Source organism: Callospermophilus lateralis, chromosome 5 (genome assembly GCF_048772815.1).
Source record: "Callospermophilus lateralis isolate mCalLat2 chromosome 5, mCalLat2.hap1, whole genome shotgun sequence".
Taxonomy (NCBI): Eukaryota; Metazoa; Chordata; class Mammalia; order Rodentia; family Sciuridae; genus Callospermophilus; species Callospermophilus lateralis.
In genome coordinates, this window is record NC_135309.1 from 113,708,027 (window position 1) to 113,734,581 (window position 26,555).

Sequence of the window (26,555 nt, forward strand, 5' to 3'; positions counted from 1 at the left end):
CATCTCTCCATACTGTAGCCACTGACACACTATTCTCTCCAATCCATTTCTAGGCTACAGTTTCATCAGAATTACTCATCAACTCTTCATAGTTCCTCAAATTGATCTGTAATTCAATGCAATTCCAAAAAAGAAAAAAGAAAAGAAAGAAAAGAAATCCCCTTAGGCTTTTTATACAAAACTGATTCTAAAGTAAAAGAACCTACTATAGTGAAAACAATGGGGAAAAGATGCAGGAAGTTAGAAGATCCTCACTACTATTATCAAGACTTATATCAATCCACAATAATCCAAGCAGCATGTGGCAATAGTATAAGGACAAATAGACCAAGAACAAAATGGAATAGAAAGCCTGTGGGTGGACACACATGGGGACCCTGAGCTTTGACAAAAGTACAGGGCAATTCAGTGGGCAAAGGATAGTTTGTTCAACAATTGGTTCTTGGGCAATTAGAAACTTATATGTAAAAACACGAATTTTGATCCATATTTCACTCCACATACAAAAAATGACTCATAATTAGTCATTAGTCTAAATGCAAACTCTAAAACTTCTGAAAGAAAACACAGGAGAAAGCCTTTGCACCCTTGGATTATGCAAAGATGACTTAACACCAAAGCATTTAAAGAACAAGTCAATAAATTAGAGCAAAATTAAAAACTCTTGTTTCTCAACAGATCCTACAAAGAGAATAAAAACACAAGCCACAGGACAGGAGAAACTATTGACAGATCATTTCCATGACTTGGGCATCTCTTATCCAAAATTCTTGCAACTTTAAGTGTTTCAGATTTTAGAGCACTTTGGATTTCAAATTTTTGTATTAGAGTTCAACCTATAGCAGATTTACTTATAAAGACCAAAAGGATATGCAACTCAAATGCCCATCAGCAAGTGAACAGTCAAACTGTAGTACAATCATTCAATATAGCAATAAAAAGTAATGAATTATTGTTAACATATGCCACAAGAATTAATTTCAAGTCTTACATTAAACCACAATAATCTAGGCAGTGTAAAAAGAACCTGATGCTGATTGAAAGGAGTCAGATCAAAAAACAAATAAAAATAAATAGAGGTGGGTATGTACAGTACTGTTCCAATTACTTATTTAAATAAATACAAACCTTTAAGGATGGCAGGCATTGGTAGTTGCCTGGTTGGGGTACATGGTGAAGGAAAACTTATAGGAGATATATGAATATACACATACATACACTATGTGTATAATATATTATTTATACAATAATAATGTATAAATATATAAATAATAATAAATAAACATAAATTACATGTACTTAAAATATGCATTATCTTGCTGGAGGTGGTGGTTTTATAGGTGTATACATGTCAGAATATATCAAATATGCACTTCAAATTATGCATGGCTTATTGTATGCCAATTATGCCTCAATAAAACTGGCTTTTACAGGGAAAAAACTGCAATGTTAACTGGTAGAGCAGGGAAGGTGATAGTGCTCTTGGGACGTTGGTTCATGCTACGTGGAATTCCATAAGAGGAAGCAGTGTGTGGGGGTGGCGAGTTGTTTTGCTGTGTTATATTCTGCTCTGGGCTAAAAGAAACAGATCTCACAGTTCTTGGGATGTTAACAGAGTACAGCCTAGGTGATGTTAAACTGTAGATATGGTGTGTGCTGAGTGGAAGACTAGACAGGCTTATAAGTACCCCATTGAACTATCTTTGCTTCAATCCTCCTTTCAAACACCTGAAAAGACAGCCATCACCATCTTTACCATGATCTTCAAGATTCCAGGCAACCTCTTTAAGAAGGAAAAAAAAAGGAAATAGGTAAAAAAAAAAAAAAAAAAAAAATGAGCTAAGTGGCCTGAACTCTCAAAGATAATAATTAAGTAATATGCTTTTATCCATATGTTTGACAACAATATTTTCCCTGTGATTCCATCAGAATCAACTGCATTTACATACAAATTAATACCTTGGAAGCACACCTAAAAAAGCTGCCATTGTTCCCCTAAGACATGAAACCTGTATACTGATCTATTAATTTCATTTCAATATGTAATGTCAAGTTCATTTTTAAAACATACCTCATTACTTCTAGGTGCTTCTTTAATCCACAAGGACTGTTTTTAGCATTTAAATTAATTTACCCTAGACATTAAAAAAAACCCTTCTGCTTATTCTTGCAGATAATTGATTCTTGATTTGTTAAGATAATAAACACTATGCTTGATACCTTGAATTACAAAACCCCTGGTGAACTCATTCATGTGCCCCATGCAAAACAAATACTAGTGTTTACTACATTGGCAGAAAGGCCCCAGGGAGCAGGGAAAAGACACAAAACTCTCCTTCCAGTGGCCCTGCTGCCCAGCCTAGTGGGAAGGTCCCAGCTTCCCCTCACAAAAAAAAATTAGCACTTTTTCGGCAGCAGGTACACGTGGAAGTCACGTGGTGCCTACCCCAAAAGCAAATGCCCTCTTCAGTCTCTTAAAAAATAAATCAAAAAGATAACCTCTGCCTCTAGGCTGACTTCTCTAAGTAAAAGCACAAACCACCGCTGCCCATAACAACACCGCTGCCCATAACAATAACAGACTGCCATGGAAAACCCAGGTTTAGGAACAATAAGGCACTCAGAGCTAATGTCACCACTAGGTTAATCCCATGCATCTCTAAGACACACAGGAAGTTAGAAGTAATTTTTTTTTCCTTCACAATAAAGAACATAAATATTATGCTAAACTAATAGTTTCTAATAAAGTAAGAATATTTTCATGTAAGTATCTCTAAAATATCCAAACACTTCTTGAAAAAAATATTTCATATTTCTATAACACAGGCATTTAAGATCTTTCCCTCCATACCATACATGTATAAATTTATTATTAGAATCTTCACTCTAAAAAAGACATTAAAATATGTCCTTCTAGGTCAAATTCATGCCACCCATTTATGTCCACCGCAAATCAAATTCATAAACTATAATCAGTCATTTTTTTTTTTTCCTTTTGGGCAATTGTGTTGAAAGAACTATCTGCCTAGCATCTCCTAGGAGTGAGAGCCAAAAGTTCTCTGGATGATGTGTGATGTGAAGCAGAGCTCAGATGGTCACCGAGAAGGGAAGAATTATGGAGTTACTGGTATGTTCCACAGACGTGTCTCATGCTACAACATATAAACACAGGAAAGTCCTGGACCTCATCCAAAAAAAGGAGACTTTACAAAACAACATGTTAAAAGACAATGTATGTGTTTTTAGGATGAAAGAAATGACACCCCCAAAACCTCAGAAGGTAAGATTCCCACTGCAGTAAAGCAAAAAATGAAAGGAAAAAAAATAACCTTAAAACACATTAATTTCTTTTGCAGCTGCTTAGGTCTGACAGTCTGCCACCACCAAAAGTAAAAGAGAAGGGTGTTGAAGTTCCAGGAGTTGTTGTGACAGAGGGACCCAAGGACACTAAGAGAAACACAAGTGCCTCTCCTGTCATGGCCAAGGAGCATCCAACTTACTACCATGCAATGTGGGTAAACAGAGGACAATACAGAACTCAGCTGCTGCTCACATGTCTAACTGGATGATAAATATATTTGGGGGTTGCCAGTTGCTGCAGCTGGGACAACTGCACCCCCACCAGAGTAACCATCACTAGTCTCTTTATTATTCTGAGGTATGCTTTGCTCCTGGCAGTGGTAGGTGAGTGACTCAAGGTTTTCCCATGCGCTAAGCAGAAGCTTTTAAGAATTGGCCTTGTTTTCCAAGAAAAGTTCAAACAAATTGTGACAAAGATGGTAAAGTCAAACATGCTTTCTGAAGCTTATCTTTTATTTGGTCCATACCATGGATGTCACTGCTAAAATTCATGTCTTTCTAGAACTAAATGTCTACACCCCCTTATTGCTGCCCATGTTTGTGTCTGGAGCATATTGATCTGAAGAAGAAACATTGCTCCAGTCCCTGGTGGTGAGGAACCCTAAATCCTCATCATGGTTGAAAATCAGTCCACTATCTGACCAAAGCAGGTCCCAAATCCTGAGCTCTCAGTTATTCATTTATCAAATAAAGCTATTTTAAATCAGATTTCTCCTAAGGTTTCTTTTAGTTCTATAATCCTATGATTGAAATATTCCATATGGATAGCTATAATGCCCCACATCATTCTCATCAACACTTTTCTGCCCTAAAGCAGAGTTTCAAGAAGTGACCTATATACTATGCTGAAAAGTGAACAATTATTCTAGAAGGGCCATTGAACACAGGGATTTCATTCCTCCACATCCTGATGATACAGAGCCACAATATGTATAGGTCTGTCTCTGTTGCACATGTAGAAACTTCTATATCAGGGTTTATGATCACAGGATAGAGTGAAAGATCAACCCAGGAATATGAAGTCAACTCCCTCTTTAACATCACTCCTTGGAAAACAAAATAGCCCCTTAGAAAGAGCTATTCAAATGACCTGGCGTTAAGGAAACTGCCCAGTCTATATTGTGGTCTTTTGTCTAACTCAGTAAGACAGAATTTGGAGGAAGAAGGAACAAGGTATAATCCCTAATATGCTTTATTTATTTAAACAAAACACATGGTGTGTTTACTGCATGCAGGCATTATTATAACCATGTTAGAAATATTAATTGATCTTCTAAACAATTCCTGAATATAACAGTATGTTCACTTTACCAATGAGGAAACCAGGACACGTGGAAGTTAAATACAATTTGAAGTCACATACTTGATTAAGTGGCAGAGAGAGGATTCAAAACTGGGTAGTGTGTCCTGAGTCCACACTCTGGATGGCTACCCAGGGATTCTCTACAGATTTGCAGAATGGAGAATGTGGCTTTCAGTGAGAAAGCACACATATTTACCTGTCCCAGTGGGCCATTCTGTATAGGTCTTACTACAAAGAATTTCTCACTGAAAAACCTTCCCCCAAATCCTGCTGGATTCGGACTTGCTAAAAAGTTATCCTAGTGAATATGAAATGGGTATTTCCTTTCATGTTTTTAGGACCCCCAACACTTACAAACCCCATGAAGCTCACCTAAGAACAGTAGTTCTCAAATGAAAGTGTCATTTTAGATTTATCTTGAGAATCAGTTAAAAGTACACAGGCATCCATACTGCCCCCCCCATTCTATCTATCTCTTACACACACACACACACACACAGAGAGAGAGAGAGAGAGAGAGAGAGAGATTGATTTGGATCTGCACTCTTCAGTGTTTTTTTGAAATGCATACCTATTTCGAAAAATGTAAACCTCCCCTAGGGTAACCTAACCCTCTCCACTAGAGCAAATGTAAGTTCTTCCTCTTATTTTCAAAGGTAAAAATATCAATCCTACATTGTTTCCATCTCCCAAATCTCCTCCCTCACTATTTCACAGAAGATAAGTGCATGTGTGATAAGAAATGATGCAAATACATGCCAAATACCAAACTGGCTACTCCATGAATATATAAATGCAATTGACATTCTTCCCAGTCTGAAATCCTCTCTTTACTCTCAGGATATATTACACCGCTCTCTTTTTACATAAACATGCCACTTTAAATGCTAATTCAGATGCAACACTCAATTTTTTCTTCGTTTTGTTTTTGGGTTTCTAACATTCAAAATGACACTGGATTTCTTGTGGCTTTGAGAATACATATTTTGAATTCTTGCTTCAATATTTGTGGGGGTGGGAAGGTAGAAAGTGCTAAGCAGAAAATAAATTTATTTTAAAAGTTATCCAAATGTGGCTTATGTGTCCTTTATTTTGCTTGAATTAAACTCTTTCCCTCTCTCTCAGGAAATGTTGCCTTCACCTTGCTGAAAATCTCATAAATCTATTTCACATCAGTTGTAAAACCAAGGTGATTTCCTCTCCTTACATTTTGGAAATAACCTCATTTTACTCAAACTACTTTTCTAAACAGCCAGTCAAGGCATTATGCTCTGAATATACCATGTCTGAATTTAACTTTTTTTTTTTTAAGTACACAAAACTATGTACAATTACATTAACCCAAGCTTCTTCAATTACATATAAGATTACTTCCTATCTCTCTATCTAGCTTCAAAATAAGGAATTCAACCTTAGAAACTTTCTAAATTAATGCAAGCAATTCAGTATATCTACCGTATGACAAATCTGTCTCAAAGGTCCAACAGGCTCAGCTCCACCCAGAGTTTCTTGTGACTGGCATGTTCCTCTGTCTCTATGGTCCTAATTCTTTGACAATACTGTCTCCCTCTGCTGATCACTCTCATCTTTCTACCCATCTCTAAACACTCTTACACCCATCCAAGAAAGGCAAAATTAGAAATGAGTTAAATCAGTTCATAATTCATGAAGCACAATGGTTCTCAATACCTACTCTACTCTCTGGTAGCCTTGTATCTGGACAGTACACCAGAAGTCTCCAGTCTTCTCTGTGCCCAAAGGTATGGTTGCTACAGTGAGGTACCAAGGAAAACATCCTCAAGATCCAAGCAAATGGATTTCTGGCACTGAGATGTGTGACACTGCAGTAGGTGCAATTATTAAGATCGACAACCCCTTTATGGAAGTGAGATGGGTTTCCCAGCAGGCCTAGCATATGATAGACAATATGGACATCTACCATACTTACTCCATGGCCAGCCCTAGTGGACACCAACCACTTTCTAAATAATGAAAAAAAAAAAAAAGGTGAATAGACAAGAAACATAAACACTATTGAAAGGAATACTGTTACAAGATGCTGGTATTATTGCTAGATCAAGACATTACGATGAGCCAAGACTCATCTTGTTTCCAGTAATTTAAATACTTCCAGCAATTCCTCAGCATGCAGAGACATATTTTTCCAGGACTGCTATGCACATGATGAGCTGCTTTTGCTTTGGGTTCGCACTGCTGGATACCCATTAAGAATCTTTAAAGTATATATGGCCAAAGAACATAAGGCCAAGAAGTCACCTAAGTGTCAATCATTGCTTCCGCTAAAAGAAATGAATAATCACAGAAACTTTTATAGATCACAGACCTAGAAACAATGCACTCATAATTAAACAAGGTAAAAGAAATACCATTTTAAGTACAGGGAGAATCTATTGCTAAGAATAGACAGTACAATTTCCTTCTTCTCTGTGTAGAGAAATCTGTAAGACCATTAAAAAGCAGTACGGGAGGAGAGGAGGGAGCTAGCATAACCAATTTCCTGCTCCTCTCTGGGGTATAAAAGATACCAAGAAACTCTAGGGAATTCAAAAAAGAAGAAGCAGCAGTCTCTGTCCTGGAGAGCTGTTTATTTGGGCAATTAACAGAACACAAATGAGTCCTTTAAAAATAAGCAGCTGCTGCCAGGGACACCTTGGTTTTGTTTCTAGCCATCCATTAGGTCATATCTTGGGCTTTTTTTCATTTTTCCACTCTTTTTTTTCCCTTTCTGCCTAAACGAAAACTCTTCCCAGAGAGTTTTCCACTTAGAAATGTCATTTGAGGACTTAAGTTCTAAATATGGGAAAAACCTCAATAAAAGACCCACGATACTAATGTACTTTTATAAACAGACTGTTCAGATTAGTTATTGACAACATCAAAATCATGTCAAGGGTGTTTCTGTGTCCCACACTGAATATAAACCACAAAGAACCTGGCATCTGCCAAACAGCCATGGAATCACGGTCTCTCTTCACAGAGCAGGCTTAGGGGCAGGCTAGACAGAAGAAGCACAGCACCATCACTGCTCCAGGCTCCCCATCTGGTGGGAGATACAGTCTTGTGTCCATTATACAAACAGCCACACAGGGTAAGTTACATAGTGGGTTCCTTGCTGAGTACAAAAGCACAGTCAAAGTCAGGCTAAAAATCCAGAGCAACAAATCCAGTTCAGAAGTTAAATGTTATATGATTACATATGCAGTTATCTCAATTGCCTCCCCTCCCCTACCTGCAGTTAGTATTATAATGAGGTATTTCAAGAGTACCAGAATTTATCCTTATATATATATTTTTTTCTGTGATGTTTTGCCATTAACCAATAGGTGGCTACTGCAGCAGATCTTCCAGTTGTTATAAAATTGCACTCGTTGAGGCCGATGTTCAGCAAGAGACAAAAGCAAACCAAAAACCCTCAGGAAACAAAATGTAGGTTTGGTATATTCTCTTCTTCAAAGCAGATTTTTTATATAATTTTTTTTCAAATCAATTTTTAAATCTGTGTAAATACTTGGCTAAAACAGCTTGAAATCTACTTTTATAAAATCACTGAGAAGTTTATGTAAAACATTTCAATACAAAAACAAAGAGGTTAAAAGATAAAAAGTACAAATTCACATGTACACAATTACTTCAATGATACATAAACTCCCTGTAGAGTCACTCAACTCCCATTTCAGTCCTTTTCTGCACTAGTAAATAACCTTTATTATAAACTTGATTTCCATGCATGTTTTTATACTTTTACTATAAATGTTCTTACAAACAACACAATATATTTTTCTGCACCTTTTTAAATTTTACAATGCTAATGCTATCTTGCCTGTGGAATTTCCATTGTGTTTTTGATAATCATATCTGTTGATACAGACACTACAATCCTTTTACCTGTAGTATAGTACTTCTTTGAGTAGCTCTATCATGATTTTGACAGGTTGCTGGGAGGAGAGGAGGCAAAGAATGTGATAACTTAAGTTCCAAGAAGAATGAGAGGAAAAATGCTGGAAGAATATGGGATCAAAAGCGTTGGTGAGGGCTGGGGTTGTGACTCAGGAGAAGAATGCTTACCTAGCATGCTCGAGGCCCTGGGTTCAATCCTCAGCACCCCATAAAAAATAAATAAAATAAAGGTATTGTGTCCAACTACACCTAAAATGTGTGAGTGTGTGTGTGTCTGTGTGTGTCTGTGTGTAAAGCTGTGGTGAAGAGAAATTCTTTGAATGGAAAAATTTAAGCAAAAAAACCTAGGATCCTTGGGGTAGAGTTAAAGTCTGGATCCCAAAGAGAGAGAGGATTGGAAAGCCTGGGAAAACTGACCTGAAGTCACTTGCCATACCACGCCTGAAAGCACTTCCCTTGAATTTTCTTTTTCATTACTTTCTTTTACTATTAAAAAAAGGAGGTTGCAATAATTGCCTTTGCCACCTTTTCACATGTATGTTAGACAAGAGAGCCTTCAAGTTATTTCGTTCAAAATGACTGTAAATTGAAAATTAGGAAGAATCTGGATTATATTTTTCTAGACAGATTATAAGTTGCTTTTTCATACTTTTAAGCAGTAATAAAAAGCATATTTTCTGTGTTCTTTTATTTGTTAAAGCTTTAAGTATTTGTTTATCTATAATTGTGGACATAAAAATGATCTTTAAGTGTATGCTAAACAATACTCAAATGTTTTCAACAAATCTAACAGACCTTGTAAATCATGTAATGATGCAAATGCTATTTAAAAATATCAACCCTTCAAGACACACAAATTGGAAGCAGATCACCAAAACAAGGTACCTCCTTCGAAAAGCACAGCCTCTCTGAAGGTACACACCCTCTGACAAGTTCAATCACATCACCATGTAACTAAAAACAAATGAGGGCTGTACTATACTGTGATGTTGCTCATTACTAAACATGACTCAACAGAATAGCAGCCCCAAAACACCTTTGGGAGAAGGCAAAGAAAGATTTTGAAATTATTCATGCAGGAGGCATTTGGGCAGTAAATAAGCTGAGAAAGTGTTAAAGGGACTTATAACCAGGTACCATGATGTTGGCTAATACTGTTACCTGATAAAGATACACTTGTGCCCTTCTTCATTAGATTTGTATTAAAATCACTCCTAAAATTATTTTAAAAACTATTTTTTTTTTCTCAAAGTCCTGAAAGAACTTTGCATGGGAAGAATGACTCCTGGCACTGTGGGGTTCATTGAAAACATCTAGTGGCCTTGGGCTCCAGAAAAGAAAGCTATATAAGGTATCATTAATTTGGGGGAGAATATTTATATTCAATAGAAAATACAAAATAGCATGTTTACTGTGGAGTTGCTTCACTTGGAAGTATTTTCACAAAACTTACTGGAAAAGATAGCTTTAGTTTGACATATACACTGTGTTTTTATTCTGTCCTCTGAACAGTCAATTGGTAATTATTGGGGAGGGGATTTTAAATGGCACACAATTCTTTCCCTTACTATGTACTTAAAGCATAGGCTTTCAACAAACTTCACTCCTTATCCTTTTTTTCATTAAAGATTCCATTCTCAAGTAGAGAAATTTAAATATCTTCTTTTTTGTTGTAAATTTTCAAATCAACTCTTGGCTATCAGTTAATATTAACAGAATTAAGACTAACGCAACTGCAAAACGAGAAATGGCTCTAAACAGATATAAGGAATTCAATTTGCTAAATATACTACGATCTTTCTAAAAATTTTTGGAAAGTTATTGGGCTGAGGAAAGTTATTAATAGAACTAAGCACAATCTATTATAAAGGCTAGCAAAATTTGTCTGAAGTTCTAAAGTTTTGAAATTTGGCATAGAAGAAAAATCTAAGGTGTTGAAGCCCTAAATAAAAGTATAAACAAATTAAGATTTTTTTCCTATAAAGATAGTTCATGTAGTTTTAGTCTATTTTTCTTATTTGTGATTTCTCATTATGATGGGAAACATCAAAGGTTTGAACTCTTGCAAGTTGAGGAAAGAGTCCTAATAATGATACAAAAGAGAAAAGTGTTTAATTCTAAGGGCATTTCCTAATGCAACCTATTTGGCCATTGTCCTATAGTACAGAGAAGTGGAAGCTGGGAGCTAATGACAATCTGTCTAAGCAAAATTTCCAAGAATAATCATCCAGTGTCCACCCAGAAGCTTAAACTTAGAAAGGAGGAGGAGGATAAAGGGACGGCGGAGGAGGAGGAGGAAGAGGAGAAAAATTGTAATACAGTGTTCACAGCTCATGAGGTTTGGGTTCCAAGATACAAAGGCTAAATATTTCCAAAATTTAGGAGAAAGGATGAATCCTACCTTTCAATCCTCACACTTATCTCAACAGTCACCATATATTTTTCTAATCTTCCACAGAGAGATTTGTGAAATTTTATCTTAAAGATTACACTATTTTTTTTAAAAGAAATTGCCCTTCCACTAACTTCTTCAATATAAACTAGAGAGTAAATCTAAATACTTCTAGATCAGTTCTTATGTAAGTACTAGTTAATAACAAATCTACCTTGAACACAGTAGCATATTAAATACAATTAATTCCATTCAGCAAATTGCTAATGAAAAAGCTATGATTTATGCAAATATATTATTTGCCTTAAAAAATGAAGGGTTGAGACACTTTATAAAGAAACCAAGTCAAGGTTCATAAATCTTCTGTTTTAATACAAGAACACTTAATGAATCAGTTCAATAAGATCTAGATCTAAGAGTAAAGTTCAGCAGACTCAATGTCTTTATCAATTCACATGCAAAAGTATACAACTGCATAAAATAAAGTGTATAAGAAACGATCACAGACTTCCAGAACACACAGATGAGCACTAATTTCTGAGATCAATTTCTACTATCTGTCGTACAATGAAATATTTTTCAAAAGTAAGATCTTCCCAAGAATAAATGTACATTTTGTTTTATAATACCAAAAGAAAAAAAATCTGGAAATTACAGTGAATTCATTACTATTTGACTTTTATAAATGAATTACATGTTTTTGTTTTCTTAACTCAGCTGATTATCATTTATCTTCTAATTGCCACTGAAGTCTAACAAGGTCAGAGAACAAACACGTGACAAATTATGCAGAAAGAAAACTACTACTTACAGACTTCCTCTTCGGGGAAGACTCAGCTCCTTCTGCAAAAGAAAAGAAAAACACATATAGAAGATGTTACATTAACCTTAGACTACCAGGATCTTAACCAGACAAACATAAAATGTACCATCCTTCATTATACTGGATTTGGCGTTCTCTATACTGAAAAGATTTTGATGCCATAATTGCATACTGAAACCCTCCTTACACTGTTCTCTTTACACACTGTGTTTAAGGTATAAACACAGCTTAACTGAGTTCTGGAGGGCAAAAACCATCAATTCTCCTAGAGTAAAATACTAAGTTGAGTAGCATGGCCCTGTAATTGAGCATAAGGAAAATCTGAAGAACAAAAGGACTTCTCTGAACAGGAAAAATAGATAAAAGCAGTAGGAGAAATTTTGAAAGATTACAATTAAATCAAAGGTGAAATGAAAAGGGCAATGAAATCAGACTATCTTGTCCTCAAAAGAAACAAATTCATGTAAAATAGGATGCTTACCAAATATTTTACTTCATTATTTAAAATAAAAGATGGTGTCAAAGGATTCCTTCTGGTATTATTTCTCACAATGAATGTAATTTATTGCTTAAGATATTTAAAAGTAGGTTAATGAACCTCTAAAATGTAACCAGATGGCCACAACAATTACCAGAGGGTTTCAGAGTTTGAAAAGGAGGTTCTCACACTTATCTCAAATTAAGATCATTATCCACGTAACCACAGAGCTTTGGAAAAGAACCAAACAAACAACAACAACAAACCACCCAGCCAACCAACAAACATAGCAAACAAGTTCACCAAAAAAAGAAATAAACAGGGATTCAGAAAAACTCCTACCCAACAATTATATATCGACCCTAATTAAAGAACAGGAAGCAATGAGTCCATGTGGTTACTTGAACGTGAAATGAAGTATCCTACAAATCCCAAAGATTTGATCAAATTGGGTTATTCTTTCCCATAAATGCCATTTATTTTTTGCCTCCCAGGGTGAGCATTATCATTTGAAAGATGTTTCCCTCCAAACATCAAACTCTTTCCTGTCCCTTATCTTATTGGATGTTGAAATGTTTGCTGCAGACAGCAGCCTTGGTATCATTTCTAAAAAGTGAAATTTACTCCAGCTCATCTTGCAGAGTGGCCTTTAGAGTATCTGATCAGAGTCAACCAAAGCAGAGGATGCCCTCCCTATTTACCAGCAAATGCGTTTCCAAGTCAAGTTATGATAAATGCATCACTGCTTAGTAATAGAAAGAACAATCAATAATTAGCTCAGAATTTCTTTTCAAGGGTTGCAGGGTTGAAGGATGTTTTAGTTTTTGCTCTTCTTGTTTGGTTTTTCTTTTTTTCTTGAATCCTTGAATTAGTCACAAAAAAATTATAGTATGTGCTGACCCTGGCACTTTGATTCTGAAACCTAAATATACCTGCATTTACTCAAAGCCCTAATGACAAGAGGAAAGTTTCTGACCAGGACAGTATTCTTTGGGAGCTGAAATGCAAACCGAAAACCAATGAGTAATTTTTTACATGTGTATCTTTGGTTATGCCTGTCACTAGAAATTGGTTTTGAATTCAGGTTGAAAAAAGAGAACTCCCTAGAAGGAATTCCTCACCATATTGTTTCTTTTAAAAAGGAACTGAGAGCTGCTACATAGCAAAAGGCGTAGAGTCCAAAAGGGTAATACTGCTCTATCCAATAAGATGATCTGACAGCAGCACAGAAGACATCAGAAGTATTATCATTAATAAGAAAAAAAAATGATAAATCAGATGGGGTTTCAACTATCTATGCAAATAGATCACTAGGAAGATCTAAGAGAGACAGGGCCAAATGAATGACTCAAGTAGTTCACTCAATCAAATCCCCTCAAATGACCCGACCATAAACTGTTTCGCTCTAAGAAAAAGCTGCTGAAACTGCAAGATAACGGATAAAAACCAACTCTGTTTTTAATCAGAAGTCTTTCCAGTAGTTCTAGAATTATGAGTTCTAAACAAGGAGAAAGGTTACAGTGGGTAACCCCGGGACGGCAGCCGAGATTCCAAGATGAGGAGCAGAGGACATTTAATAGGCCAGTGTCAACTGACCTGAAGCCACCACACTAACCAAGCTGAAGGAGCTAATCCACCTGACGGCTCGAATGTCAGGCTCAGGACTGGAAACTCAATTTGGTAGCAAATTGGAATCAGATGTGATGGTAATAAAGTGAGAGAAATGAATGTGCCGTGGCCAAGACCTTGTGAACAGTAGCTGCGAAAGTCTGCAAATACCAGGGGGGCTAAGCAATCGCAGGCTGAGCAGGGAGCAGTGACTGCCCTAATGTATGGAGACTGCATGCTGATAAATCTGCACTGGTCAGACATAAATGAACAGCATCAAGGCACTTTACTGCCAAACCCCTACAGTACTCTGTGTATGTGTCCTCATTTTATTTTCGTAATGTCAGGATAAAGTCACTAACACATACTTGGATAATTAGATAAGACATGTGATATGAGTCCAAGTCATAAACTCAAGCTTGCGTTTGGATTATGTGGAACGTGTATTCAGAATTTAGTATCAGGCAAGAATTGAAGGTGAGAAGAAAAGTGAGGAAAAAAGGGACAAGAAGAATTTATCTGAACCAAACAATATGCTAATTATTAATCGATATCACTGATATCGATTACTCACTGACTTTTAGTGTTTTCTAGAGTTACTGTTAATCATTATTCGCCTAATAGTATTTCCTTTGCCTTCTTTCTAAAAGTGTTAACAAATATTTACATTGAAAATAAAGGTGAAGTAAAATCAACGTTGTCTGAGAATTCTGGGGTTTTCTAGAGCTCCCCTGACTGAGGACGGATGGGCGTGTTGGCATACACCTGTGTCCCAGCACAGGGGAGATGAGGCAGAAGGACCTCTTGACCCCAGGAATTCAAAGCCATCCTGGCAACAAGAGAGAGACCCTGCCTTAAAAAAAAAATTATATATATATATATATATATATATATATATATATATATATATATATATACAAACCAAAGGTTTCATGAAATCCAGGAAGAGAATTCACAGAGGATCCAAGATGACAAGAGGAACCAAATGATTCTGATCCTTTTCTTAGCCATCCTTAAGAAATATTTTTGTTTCATTCATGAAGACAGCAGAGAAAAACTATAAAGTTTTATATTTCCAAGTCATTTTCACAGTGGACATTTAAAAATACTATATGTATTTAATAGCTATACATATACAAATAAAACAACATGTATACTATTTTACACATAAATGTCACATGTGTTTAGAGAATATCATTTTTTAAAATTTTGTATGCTTTAAAAGATAAAGAATTGCAGGAGTCCAAATAGTATATGTACATAAGTCCCCCCTTCCAATGATGAAGCTTAATTCTTTACGCCCTGGGAGTAACAAGGGACTTGGTGACTTACCTCCATAGAACAGAGTATGGAAAGGGAACAATAACAACATCCTGGCAGAGACACTGCAGACACTACCTGGACCAGGTGATTACATTAGCATCACCATAGCTGTCAGGCTGACACCAGGTATACCTTGATATACGATGAGAAGACATTTCATCCTAAACTATTCTCCCTAAAACCCCATAACTCCATTCTAACCATAAAAAAGCATCAGGCAAACCCCAGTGGAGGGTCATGTACAAAATATCCAACCAGTATCCCTAAAACTGTCAAGGGTGTGAAGAAAAAAAGCAAAAATGAGAAAACAGACACAGACCAAAGGACTCTAAGTTAGAGATAAGAAAACTAAATGCAATGCTGTCACCTGGATTGGATTCTGGATCAGAAAAAGAACATTAGAGGAACACCTGGTAAGAAAAGTCTATAGTGAATTGTTTAGTCATGTGCCGATGTTAATTTCATAGTTTTAATAAATATATTAAGGCTATGTAAGGTGTTAACATTAGCCAAGCTATCCTGCAGTTTTTCCATGAATCTAAAATTATTGCTCTTTTTTTTTTTTTTTTTTTGAGACAGGGTCTCACTAAGTTGCTTAGAGACTTGCTAAGTTGCTGAGGCTGGCCTTGAACTTGCAATTCTCCTGCTTCAGCCTCCCAATTCACTGGATTTGCAGGTTTGCACCACTGTCTATAGCTTCAAAAATTTTTTTAAAGAGTATTAAAAATGGGAGGAGAGTGGGAGAAAAAAGGCTAGAACTGGATGGAAAATGGAAGAGATAAATATATAAAGACGATAAGCTTATTTTAAGGCAATATTTAATAACAACTTTGGGGAGGCTATAGAAATAATCTAGGTGAGAAACGACTGTGGTTCAGACCAGCAGTGAAGATGTTGAGAAGCAGTCAGATTTTTAGATATGCTTTCACAGAATTTACAAAAGAACTGGATACGGAGCATGGAGGAGTCAAAGATTTCTGGCCTAAGTAGATGAAGTCTGAGGGAAGAAGAGATTTGCTTGCACATGTAACATTCAAGAAGTCCATCTATACAAGAATGTAAAGTAGAAACTTCCAAATAGGCAATTGGACCCACCAATCTGGGTTCAGGAAAGAGGTCAGGACTGGAGAGAGATTTCGGAGTCATCATCATCTAAGCTGGCGTGGAAAGCAATGAGAAGGAGAGAAGAGATAGAAAAAGGAGAAGGGAGTTCTGTGCACACAGGCCAGGGCACCTCACCACTGAAGCAGCGGGAGGGTGGTGCTCCACATTGCCAAATGCGGAGTCCTTCAAAACAAGGGAAACTGAAGGAGGTTGACAAGCATAAAACCTATCATGGGGGCAGATACTAACATTCTTAAAGGTGACATGATGGCTGGCTATAGCGCTGTCAGAAAAAGTCAAGAATCGGGGAATGAAAGCCAGAGAACATGGCTACCTCCAGAAAACAGCCCAGTTAGGACACACTGCAGGAGCACACTCCAGTGGATCTTTCCCTCCAGGAAGCACCTCTGACAGTCCCCACATCATTCCCTGTGGCTCCCTGCAGGTCCCTGTGAGTATGGGCACGATCCCACCTGGGCCCCTGTTCCAGCTGCCGAACAGGCATGCAAACAGTATCCTGGCTCCCCTGCTAGGACAATTGGAAGCAGGACCAAGATGACCAAGACCCATGCTCTGGGAGCCCCTCCAAAAAAGGGAAGGAGATCTGAAAGTTGGGCCACTTGCCTCCCCACTTCCTCCCACAAAAACCCTGAAAACAAACAGAATGGCAATGTTCAGCATGTACAATCTCCTTACCACTGTTCACAAACCAGTAGATGAAGACTTGCTGCACGTCCCCATAATCATCTTCCCTCAGTTCCTGGCTGCTCCACCTTCTCACCAAGGGTCAGCACAGGCGCTCTGTACCAACAAACTATTAATTTAGGGAGAGCACTCCAAGGGCTGAGATGTGCAAGTCAGTGTATCAGGCTCTTTTGGGGACATGTAAAGGGAAATAAACCAACATAAAATGCATCTAAAACCTAGATGGAAAAACTACACACAATATGAATTAGAAGAACTATCGCTAGGTGTAAGATTATGCACTACGACCTGAATGGGTGAAAGCTAACAGGGGAGAGAAAACAAGAGGAGATGAGATAATTGAGCTCAAGCAGTTGTTCTGAACACTGGCTAATTCAGCTAAAGGAGTGATTCTAAAACCTGTCTACATATTAATGTCACCCAGGGAGCTTTTTCAAATGTCATTGCCTGAGCATCACCCCTAGAGATCTAGAGAAAGAGTTTGTTTGCATAAGTTGCTTATTAGAGGATAGTAATATTAAATCTCTCTAAGGACTATTAATTTGCATAAACCTTTGGATTTTTTTTTTTTTACAGAATATTAATTTTCTAGGCTGTCATTATAGTAGTGAAGTTTGAGGTACTTAGTCATTTCCTCTGCAAGTGAGGAGCGCTGTGAGGTAAGAAAAGTACTCCTGTCGTTATGATAGCGTCATTGGGAGCGGGGTAGCTCATACAGCCTGGAGGTGCCTAAAGAAATGCCTGGGACCATATTTTTCTGGTCACTGTTTCTGAGACTCACTTGTGAAGACAGAGCAAAGTACAGAAGTTCATACCAATGAAGCAGATCTTATATGCAAGCTTGGTTCTGAATCAGAGCAGAAAGCTTTCAACAACTTTTGAAAAATCCAATAAGCAGCCTATAAAGCACATAAGTTCCCAGTAAAGCAAAACTGGAAAATCTGTAGAGAGCTCTCTATAGAAATGCTGAAACATTCAAACCATTCAACCTGTAACACGCCAGCAAAATCCCTAGGGGAAATGTGAGGTGAGTGAAGAATCCTAAATCTCCTACTTTGTGCAGATTTTATTTCATTCTATTTTTGAATCTATTTTCATTAAGGACTCTAATATATTGATTTGTGCTAATAAAGCAAAACAAAATAAACCATAAAAGGTTCACACAAATGCTTGCTGAACTTTTATATAAATTTTACTTAATTAAAGCTACATACCCATTTTCTTGAAAAACAGAGAAACAAATATCATTCTTCTTTCCATGAGGGTTTGTTCAGCCATGAACTCAAATAAATAGCTATTGTTCTTATGACTTTGACACTGGTCTCATAAATCCTTCACACAGACAAAGTTTCTGAGTCACAACACAGACATCTATTTTGGTCTTGTAAGAGCTTGTTGTTAAGAGAATCACCTAGCTGCCCGGATAGGATGCTCAGCATTTCTAGGGAAAACCAGAGGAGAATAACAATAGATCAGAGGCACAAAGCCATGAGATGATGGAATCAAAACTTGAGCCTATATCATCCAGCTCCATATTTACCTGCTATACTGTAAAAAATACCAGAGGATGGGGTATTAGTCCACTTTCCATTGCTATAACAAATACCTGAGGCTAAGTAACTAATAAATAAAAGAGCTTTATTTAGCTCACACTTTTTGGAGGCTGAAAGTCAAGTGAGGCAGCCCCATCCTTGTTCAGATTCTGCTTAGGGCTCCATAGGTAGATGGGATCACAATAGTCCAGGACACCCTGGGAGATCAAATGGAGAGACAGGAAGCCAGAGGGATTCTGGGCCAGGCTTGCTCTTTTCATAACAATGTACTCTTATAGGAACTGGGGTCCTGCAAGAACTACCTAATCCCTTTGGAGAATGATGTCCCCTAATTACCTCCGACTAGGTCCTATCTCTTAAAGGTTCCACTACCTCCCAACACTGCCACATGGAGGACCAAGTTAACAACACACAATCCTTTGGGTGACTGCACTCAAACCATATCCAAACCATACCAAGTGGGACACAGTGGTAAGGAGAGAAGGAGTTGGAATTACACAAACAGGGAGGGTTGGCATTGATCCTACTAACAACAACAAAAAGAAAAGGACTGCTTTTCCCCTAAAGAGGAAGACAGGTGCAGGTGGAAACAGGTATCTTTGCTTTTTTTAAATAAGGGCTAAGTAAAACAAAGCAATTCACTTGGAGTTCTGTAGTTTCAGTAACACAGAGGACAAAAGTCTTCTTCCAAGGGTGAAGGCAAGGGCACATTTGGGGATTAAAGCAAGCAAAATGGGTTTCCTTTATTCAATCACACACCTTTTAGTAAAGGTTGACATGGCAGGTGCTGGGCCAGGCACTGGGGATAAAGGGCTTTACTCGCTGGAAAATGCAGTGTGAAAAGGCCTGGAATAGAGGTCTTTTCAAAGTATGCACTAATACTGAGGGTGTGGGGATGATCAGTTGTCTTTGAGGAGGGTCAGGGCTATTTCTTGCTCTAAGATATTCCCTCTTATGTGTGATTAGCAACGCTCCTGCAACTGACACTGTTCCCAACCTCCAGACTAAGCTCAGATTAAGTTAAGCTAATGACAAAGCTCATTTTCTTGGTCAGCATTAACCCCAGGAAGCTAATGGCAGCCACAAGGACAGGCAATAAGGTGGCAGAGGAGGACAGGGAGAAATGGGATTTTGGATGATACCTTTGAAACAATGGATCCAGCCTTGCCTAGCAGATATCTGGACTTCAGGGATTCATGAGCCAATCAAGTCTCTTTGTTGTTTAAACCAGTTTAACTGGTGTTATCTGTTCCTGGGGATTGAAAAGTTCCTGAGTGACACAATACTTGTGTCTACTCTTTCTCCAGCAATGCCTGGGAGTTGGCCAGGCAGCCTGAGAATAGGTGAGGAAAGAGCCACTGTAGAAGAGGAAATGGATGGCATCAGGTAGGGGACACAGCTCTGAGGGAGCTCAGTATGGCCAAGACACAGCAGAAAGATGACAAATAGGAAAGGAATACGGAGGCAGCGACAGGGTCAGATCATGGATGGTTTGTGGGGACAGTGTGCCTGCATCCTATAGGAATAGGCACTCACAGAACATTTAAACAGGAGAATCAGATGGCCAAATCCACTTGTTAAAAGGATCACTCTGGCATTAGGGTGTTGTATCTGGGAAGCATGGTTGAGGGCCAGGACAAAAGATGAGGCATTAGGAAGCTAAAGAGAGCAATGTACAACACGATCCAGGAGAGGTCAAAAGTGATGCTGGCAATTGTGTGAAGGTTGGAACCACCGCAGTCGAGCCAAGGGTGGGTGCCACAGAGATGAAGAAAGGGGCTTTCAGATACCAAAAACACTGAAAGTCTTTCAGAAGTTAAATGATGGAATCTGAATGTGGATGAGGGGATGGGAAAACCGTCTGTGCTAAACCGGAGGGTCCCTAATGGGCAGGAGCACGAGATAAAGTTGCAAAGTAAGATAAGAGCAAAGCCAGCTTCCCATGTCTTGCCTGCACGAAGTTAAACATCATTAAGGGAAACTAAAAAGTTGCATACCTTCAAATTTTACACAAATGATCAGAACTGTTTTTCTTTAGTGAGCTCACCTACCTTCATCAGCTAACTAATACAGTCTAACATTCATTGCATGATGGCATACATCATTTTGTTTCATCTTCAATATTATTCCCATTTTACAGATGAGAGAATGAGGGACAGACAGCTTAAGTAACTCACACAAGGTCACAGAGCTGGTACATGCCTTAGGTTGTCCTTGACTCTACGTCTATCTGCATTCAGAGTATTTGAATTATTTTCCATCACCAAGTAATGATTTGGTATATTTGCACCAGGGACCCCTGCGTGTAAGCTATCAAACTGCAGAGTTGGTAGCACACTGCCAATTACTCATGGAAAGGAGAAATACAACACAGATCTTGGCAGCTCCTTCTAAGCAAATTTCACACTTAAATTGTTTTTATAGACTCTGATTTTATTTGAAGCAAAGTCCTGCAAATACGTTGCTTTTAACACACATTTTTGTCAAGTAGAAAAAGCGTAACAAGCCAAATAATCAGCTAACCCCAAGTAAATGAGCACATGAAACAAGCTTCCTTTCCAGTCAATTATTACAGCTTTTGATGCTTCCCAAAGGTTATACCCTTGATGTCAAAAAATCAAGCTTAGGAATGAGATACTTGTATACGTACCATCTTCCAAGCCAGTACCACAAAGGAAATCTGTCCCCAAAGTCAAAGTTCGGGGGCTTTTCTGAGTAATAACTAATACAAATGTGACTAACAGCCCTAGTTTATTAAGTATTCCGTATACACTAAGTGAAATGCATTTAGTACCTCAAGGTCAACAGCCTCCAGCCCACAGTAACATATTTTGTGTAGTCACTTTGTTCTCAAAGAACAAAAGGACTAACTCTTTCAAGTGAAAGTTTCTGTCTTTTTTGAAATTAAGGAAACTAGTCTTGATCATATTAGAGAAGCCAGCCCTTACAACAAAAGAAACTAAAATAGAAACACATAATAGAGCAATTGAACTTAAAGCTAACAAACATCCTTAAATCAACAGTCAGTCATACCCATCTTCCAATACAAGACAATGCTGGAAAAGCATTCTTGAGAAATCTTCTTATCCTAAGACTCAGTTTCCTAAATTATAAAATGAGTTTAAGACAACTTATGTCAAACGGTGTTAGAATTAATGACAATGCAGGTATGCTTTCAGCATGGTTCTGAAACATAACAACACCCTGAATATTAGCTATTCTTACTTAAATGCACCAGTCACATTCATTGAGGCAGCTGAGGCACAAGCAAAGAGTTCTGATAAATATGCATTAAACTAGTGATCTAGTGGGCCTGACTCACACACTTCCTCCACATCTCAAGATGGAACCTGGACATGGTTCTGTAAAACAACTTGAAGTCTCAAAGCAGATTGGGTGTCAGTAGAATGCCATAGCCCGCTATTAAATCAGTAGGAAGATTCTTTAGCAGAAGGAGATCATACACCATTGCTGGATATTTAGAACATAGCTGTCTTTGAGATTAATGCAAATTTGGAGGTCCTTTTTAATCTCTATAAAATCAAGACCATCATGAACAAATTTTATGAATTTCTTTTTTTTCCCCCTAGAACAGACATATGAAGTCTCTGGATAAATTAGTGTATCAACCCTGCCACTTAATTGTGTTTCTTGTTACTGGGGAAGCCCATGACCTACAGTGAGCTCAGATAAAAAGGCAAACACTGCACAGCTGTGCCCCACAAGGCTCTGCAATTCTTTCAGTTCTTCCATCCATTACCAGCAAATTACAGTAAATTCAAAATATTGATCTGCACACCCCTATATGGGAAGAAAGTTACCATCGACTTTTATTGCTTATTGTTGGGTCCAATTCCCTAGAATCAATAAAAGCTACAATGTTCATAAGCGTCTAAAAAGCTAGTTAATATAGTGGATATGAGACACCTTTTAGAATCACTATAAATCTATACGATTCTTCAACAGAAGAGCAGCAAACATCTTCAGTGTTCAGAAGCCTTATTTGATTTTAGAGTCTTCTCATTACGAGGAAAATGCCCTGGGAAAGAAGTATCAATGACAGGGAATAAAAACTAAGCAATTAGAAATAACCCTGCTTAAAGGGGGCTTCATTTTTACCTTTTGGTTCCCTTGCATTGCCACACCCAAATCACTGTCAAATGCACAATCATTTATAAGTTGTGATCATTCTTAAAAGGCATATCTTAACAGAGATTTAAGATGAGTTCTTGACTATGCTTTCTAAGCCCCATCAAATAAGGGCAGTTTGCCTAAAAACAACATTTCAACTGTCCCTAATTTAAAGAAACAATATCCTTTTATGAACCATTTTTTTAAAAAAATTAGATAATAATTCAAAAGTTCCATTAAAATTACAGACAACTTTAATACAAAAAGAAAAAGGGTTTTTTTTTTTTTTAATATAGAACCAGGAAACAGAATTGGATGAGACTATGTGACCAGTGATAATGAATTTACTCTGCTGAGATTAATCATTTTTATTTACTAAGGACACCTCGTAGTTTATCTAGCGGTCACTATTCTGAAAGCCTATTTTAGTGTAGAAATTTACTGGCAAATCAGCTCAAGGGAGCTCTTGAAGTGTTATATGAAGCTAATCCCCACAAGTCAACTTTCTTCTGGCCATTTCTCTCTATCTAAATGCAAAAGACGACACTTAAAATGTACATATAAAATAGATGAGAGCGATGGAAGATTAATGGCACACATATTCAAATAATCAATAATGTGAACTTAAGCCTCTAATAGTGTTGAAATTTATTGTAAAGAGATCACAGAATGAAATAAACAATTGGCTTGTAGAGGATATATTTCATTTAGTAACTAATGGATTCTATCTGTTAACAGGTACAGCATCTGACATTTTTAAAAGTATTTTGCTCTCCAATATGCTGTTTTAAGTAACATCAGCTGAAAGTATTCTGGAGCTGGGAACGTCAAGATTGAAGAATATGGACTGAAGTTGGACCCTTTATCTCCCACTTTACGCTTTTCACTCCAACACCATTAGGAAAACTGGTGCTACCATGAATACCCCTGCCCTGATAAAACTCAACTTTGTTCTAGAAACTGCCAGACACTATGTGACACACTTTCTCACACAGGATATCTTGGAAGCCTTGCCCCTATGCTGCAGTTATAGGCAGGATCACCACCATTTTTTCAGGCAGGGAAACCGAGTCTTGGAAAAGTGACATCATGACTGGCCTAACATCAGTGGCATTACATTTGAGAGCAGAGCAAAGACAAAAGTAGCCTAGGTCCTTGAAGACTCCATTGTGATAGTGCACCAACCCTCAACCAAAAAAAATTTTTATTTTTAATATAAAATTTATTATAAATTCCAAATTTTAAAGCTGACATTAGTTGAGTTTTCTGTCACTTGCAGCTAAATACATCCCTAAGTGATACTCTCCAAAAGTCCTTAGCACTGAACTTGGCAAGTCAGTTTTGGATTTGCAAAAGGAAAAAGGGGTATTCAAATTGGTATTCAAATGCATACCACAACAACCTTGGAACCATGAGGGCTGGTGCTTGTTACCCAAAGAAAAGCACTAAGTATTGGTGACTAAATGCTCCTTAAATTAGTTGACAACAAAATGCTCATTAAATTAAGCATAGGTTCTATGAAGAACAATAGCCTTGGAAACAATGATTACAGATCTGTCAATTTGTTTCCTTTTTCCAAAATATATTTGGAAGGACTGCATACTGTGTGTTAATGACTTTGAAGTAAACCAAAGAGACTCTAAGCTTAATGGCATCACATTTGTGACAGTTAATTAGCAGAAAATATTTCAGTGCAGGGAGGTTTTTGCCTTTTTTTTTTTTTTTCTTTGAAAGCATCAAAAGCAATAAAAGGCTTTGGGGTTTTAATTGCTTCTACTCAGAGACTGAATACTGTTCTCATTGCAAAAACAGAATCCTTCCTTCAAAGTCAAAATGATCCCTCGTGATTTCTATGGATCACAAAGAGTACAACTGGGGTAGACATTTAAATATGAGACCTAAGAAAAATTTTACAAGGTGGGCTCTGATTTTTGTTAACAATAATATAAAGTGATTTCCAAGCAGGAAACCCCTTCCTTTATCACATGTGAATGCAGCCATCTGCAGTTGAGGGATGGGCTTGGGTGGTTTTCACTTTGGTTTCTATTATACTAACTGGGTTCTTCCTTGGAAAAATAAAAAAATATACTAGAATCATATTGGACTCACGTGCTTTCCTGAATTACACAGAAGGGATGTATTTTTACAATGAATTCCACTGGATTACCTTGTAAATCTGAAATTGATAGTTGATTTTGGACTCAATTTCTATAGAATAAAAGTAAAAGCACACAAAAGAATGATAAAAACAGAAGACAAAATAGTATAAACAAAGGGAAGAATCAACATTAGAACAAGAGAACTCCTAACAATCCAAGGTTTCAGGCAGCCTAAACTATCATTCAAAGCCACCTTATATAGACAAGTTGATGAATTTGTAGTCATGCTTTAAATGGTTCTGTAACTTGTAAGGCTACAAAAAAAGAAAACTGAATTATACTGAGTTAAATTGTTTATCAATGAGAAAATGAAAACTATAGCTGGAATAAAATAGACTATTGAAAAACTGTCTCTTAAAAAGAAAAATTCTAAATATTCAAGTCCTATATGTTAAATCCTATATGCTAATTGAATTAAGTTGCTAACCCATCTATCCTTAGGACCTCCAGCAGAAATACACTGAGGTGCAGAATCTCAGAGAGGTGGATAGGAAGGATGGCTCAGAAGAATGGCACCTGTAAGCCATAGGGAGTGAAGCCTCATTTTGCCATATGGCTTTGGACAATTTACTTGCCCTCTCTGTGGCTTTCTTCCCTTGTTGGAAATTGAAGATTATCAGAGCTCCTGGTGTTGTTGTGAGGATTAAGCAAAATAATACATGTAAAGCCAGAAAAGTAACTGCACACATCAAGCACTCTAATATTAGGTTATTATTCTATCTTAAATACACATATACAAATCTGACATTGAAACCCTAAGGTTTTGCAATTTGAAAGTATAAACTATTCAACTACATAATAAGTAGTTATGCTGATATCTCTTCAGCGCATCAAAGGGCAGATAAAAATGAGTAATAAATTTAAATATTCTAAGCCTACTTCAATGAGAGCTTAGAGACTCTCTTCTATTCCTGTATTCATGATACACCCAGGTGCTTTCCAATTTGAGTTCTGCGACTTTAAAATTAAGCCAATATGGATTACCTAAGCAATTGCAATTGTTGTTTATCAAGCATGAAGTCCACCTCTTAATGAAAAACAAACTTTTTAAAAAGCCAGATTGCAGGCTGGGGTTGGGGCTCAGAGGTAGAGCACTCGCCTAGCATGTGAGGCACTAGGTTCAATCCTCAGCACCACATAAAAATAAAATAAAGGTATTGTGTCCACCTACAATTAAAAAATAAATGTTTAAAAGAAGTCAGATTGCATTTTGATCCATACACATACTAAACACATTGGCCTATGTTCCACATATTCTATAGCTGTGTATTTTAAGCAGATCCTTTTCATCTCAAGTAGCTTTCATTCAAGCATAAGAAACAAAGTATTTCTTGCTATGACCAGGAACAATATGCTAGATTTCTTACCCACTCTGTTTGCATTCTGTTATTTTTCTCTGTCCACCTTTCATCAATAAATAACAGTGTTGCTTTAACTAAAAAGTGTGGAAAATTCTGATTGAATTTTCCACTTCAAAGTACACAAAATCATTTCATCTAACATGCTGTGTTAGAAGATCTATGCTCCATTCTGACCTCCTGTTGCAGTCTATTTCAAGTATTGGTGATGCACCGTATCACTGCATGCCTGGCGAGGTAGAGTAAACATATTGACTGAGAAATGTTTTGAAAACCCCCTATTCCACACAGATCCAGCTACTGTCAAAAATCACAAAAATGTTTGCATTCTGTCTGCGCA

At 37.3% G+C, this 26,555-nt stretch overlaps 1 protein-coding gene across 4 annotated transcripts in view; it reads right to left on the reverse strand.

The window, feature by feature from the left end:
* Positions 1-26,555, reverse strand: part of Mast4 (microtubule associated serine/threonine kinase family member 4) — a 552,573-nt gene that overhangs the window by 251,325 nt on the left and 274,693 nt on the right. For all 4 annotated transcript variants that reach the window (XM_076857186.2, XM_076857189.2, XM_076857185.2 and 1 more), the window contains one exon: positions 11,785-11,816. In XM_076857186.2, the coding sequence (XP_076713301.2) occupies positions 11,785-11,816 (32 nt within the window). The remainder of the gene's footprint in view (positions 1-11,784; positions 11,817-26,555) is intronic.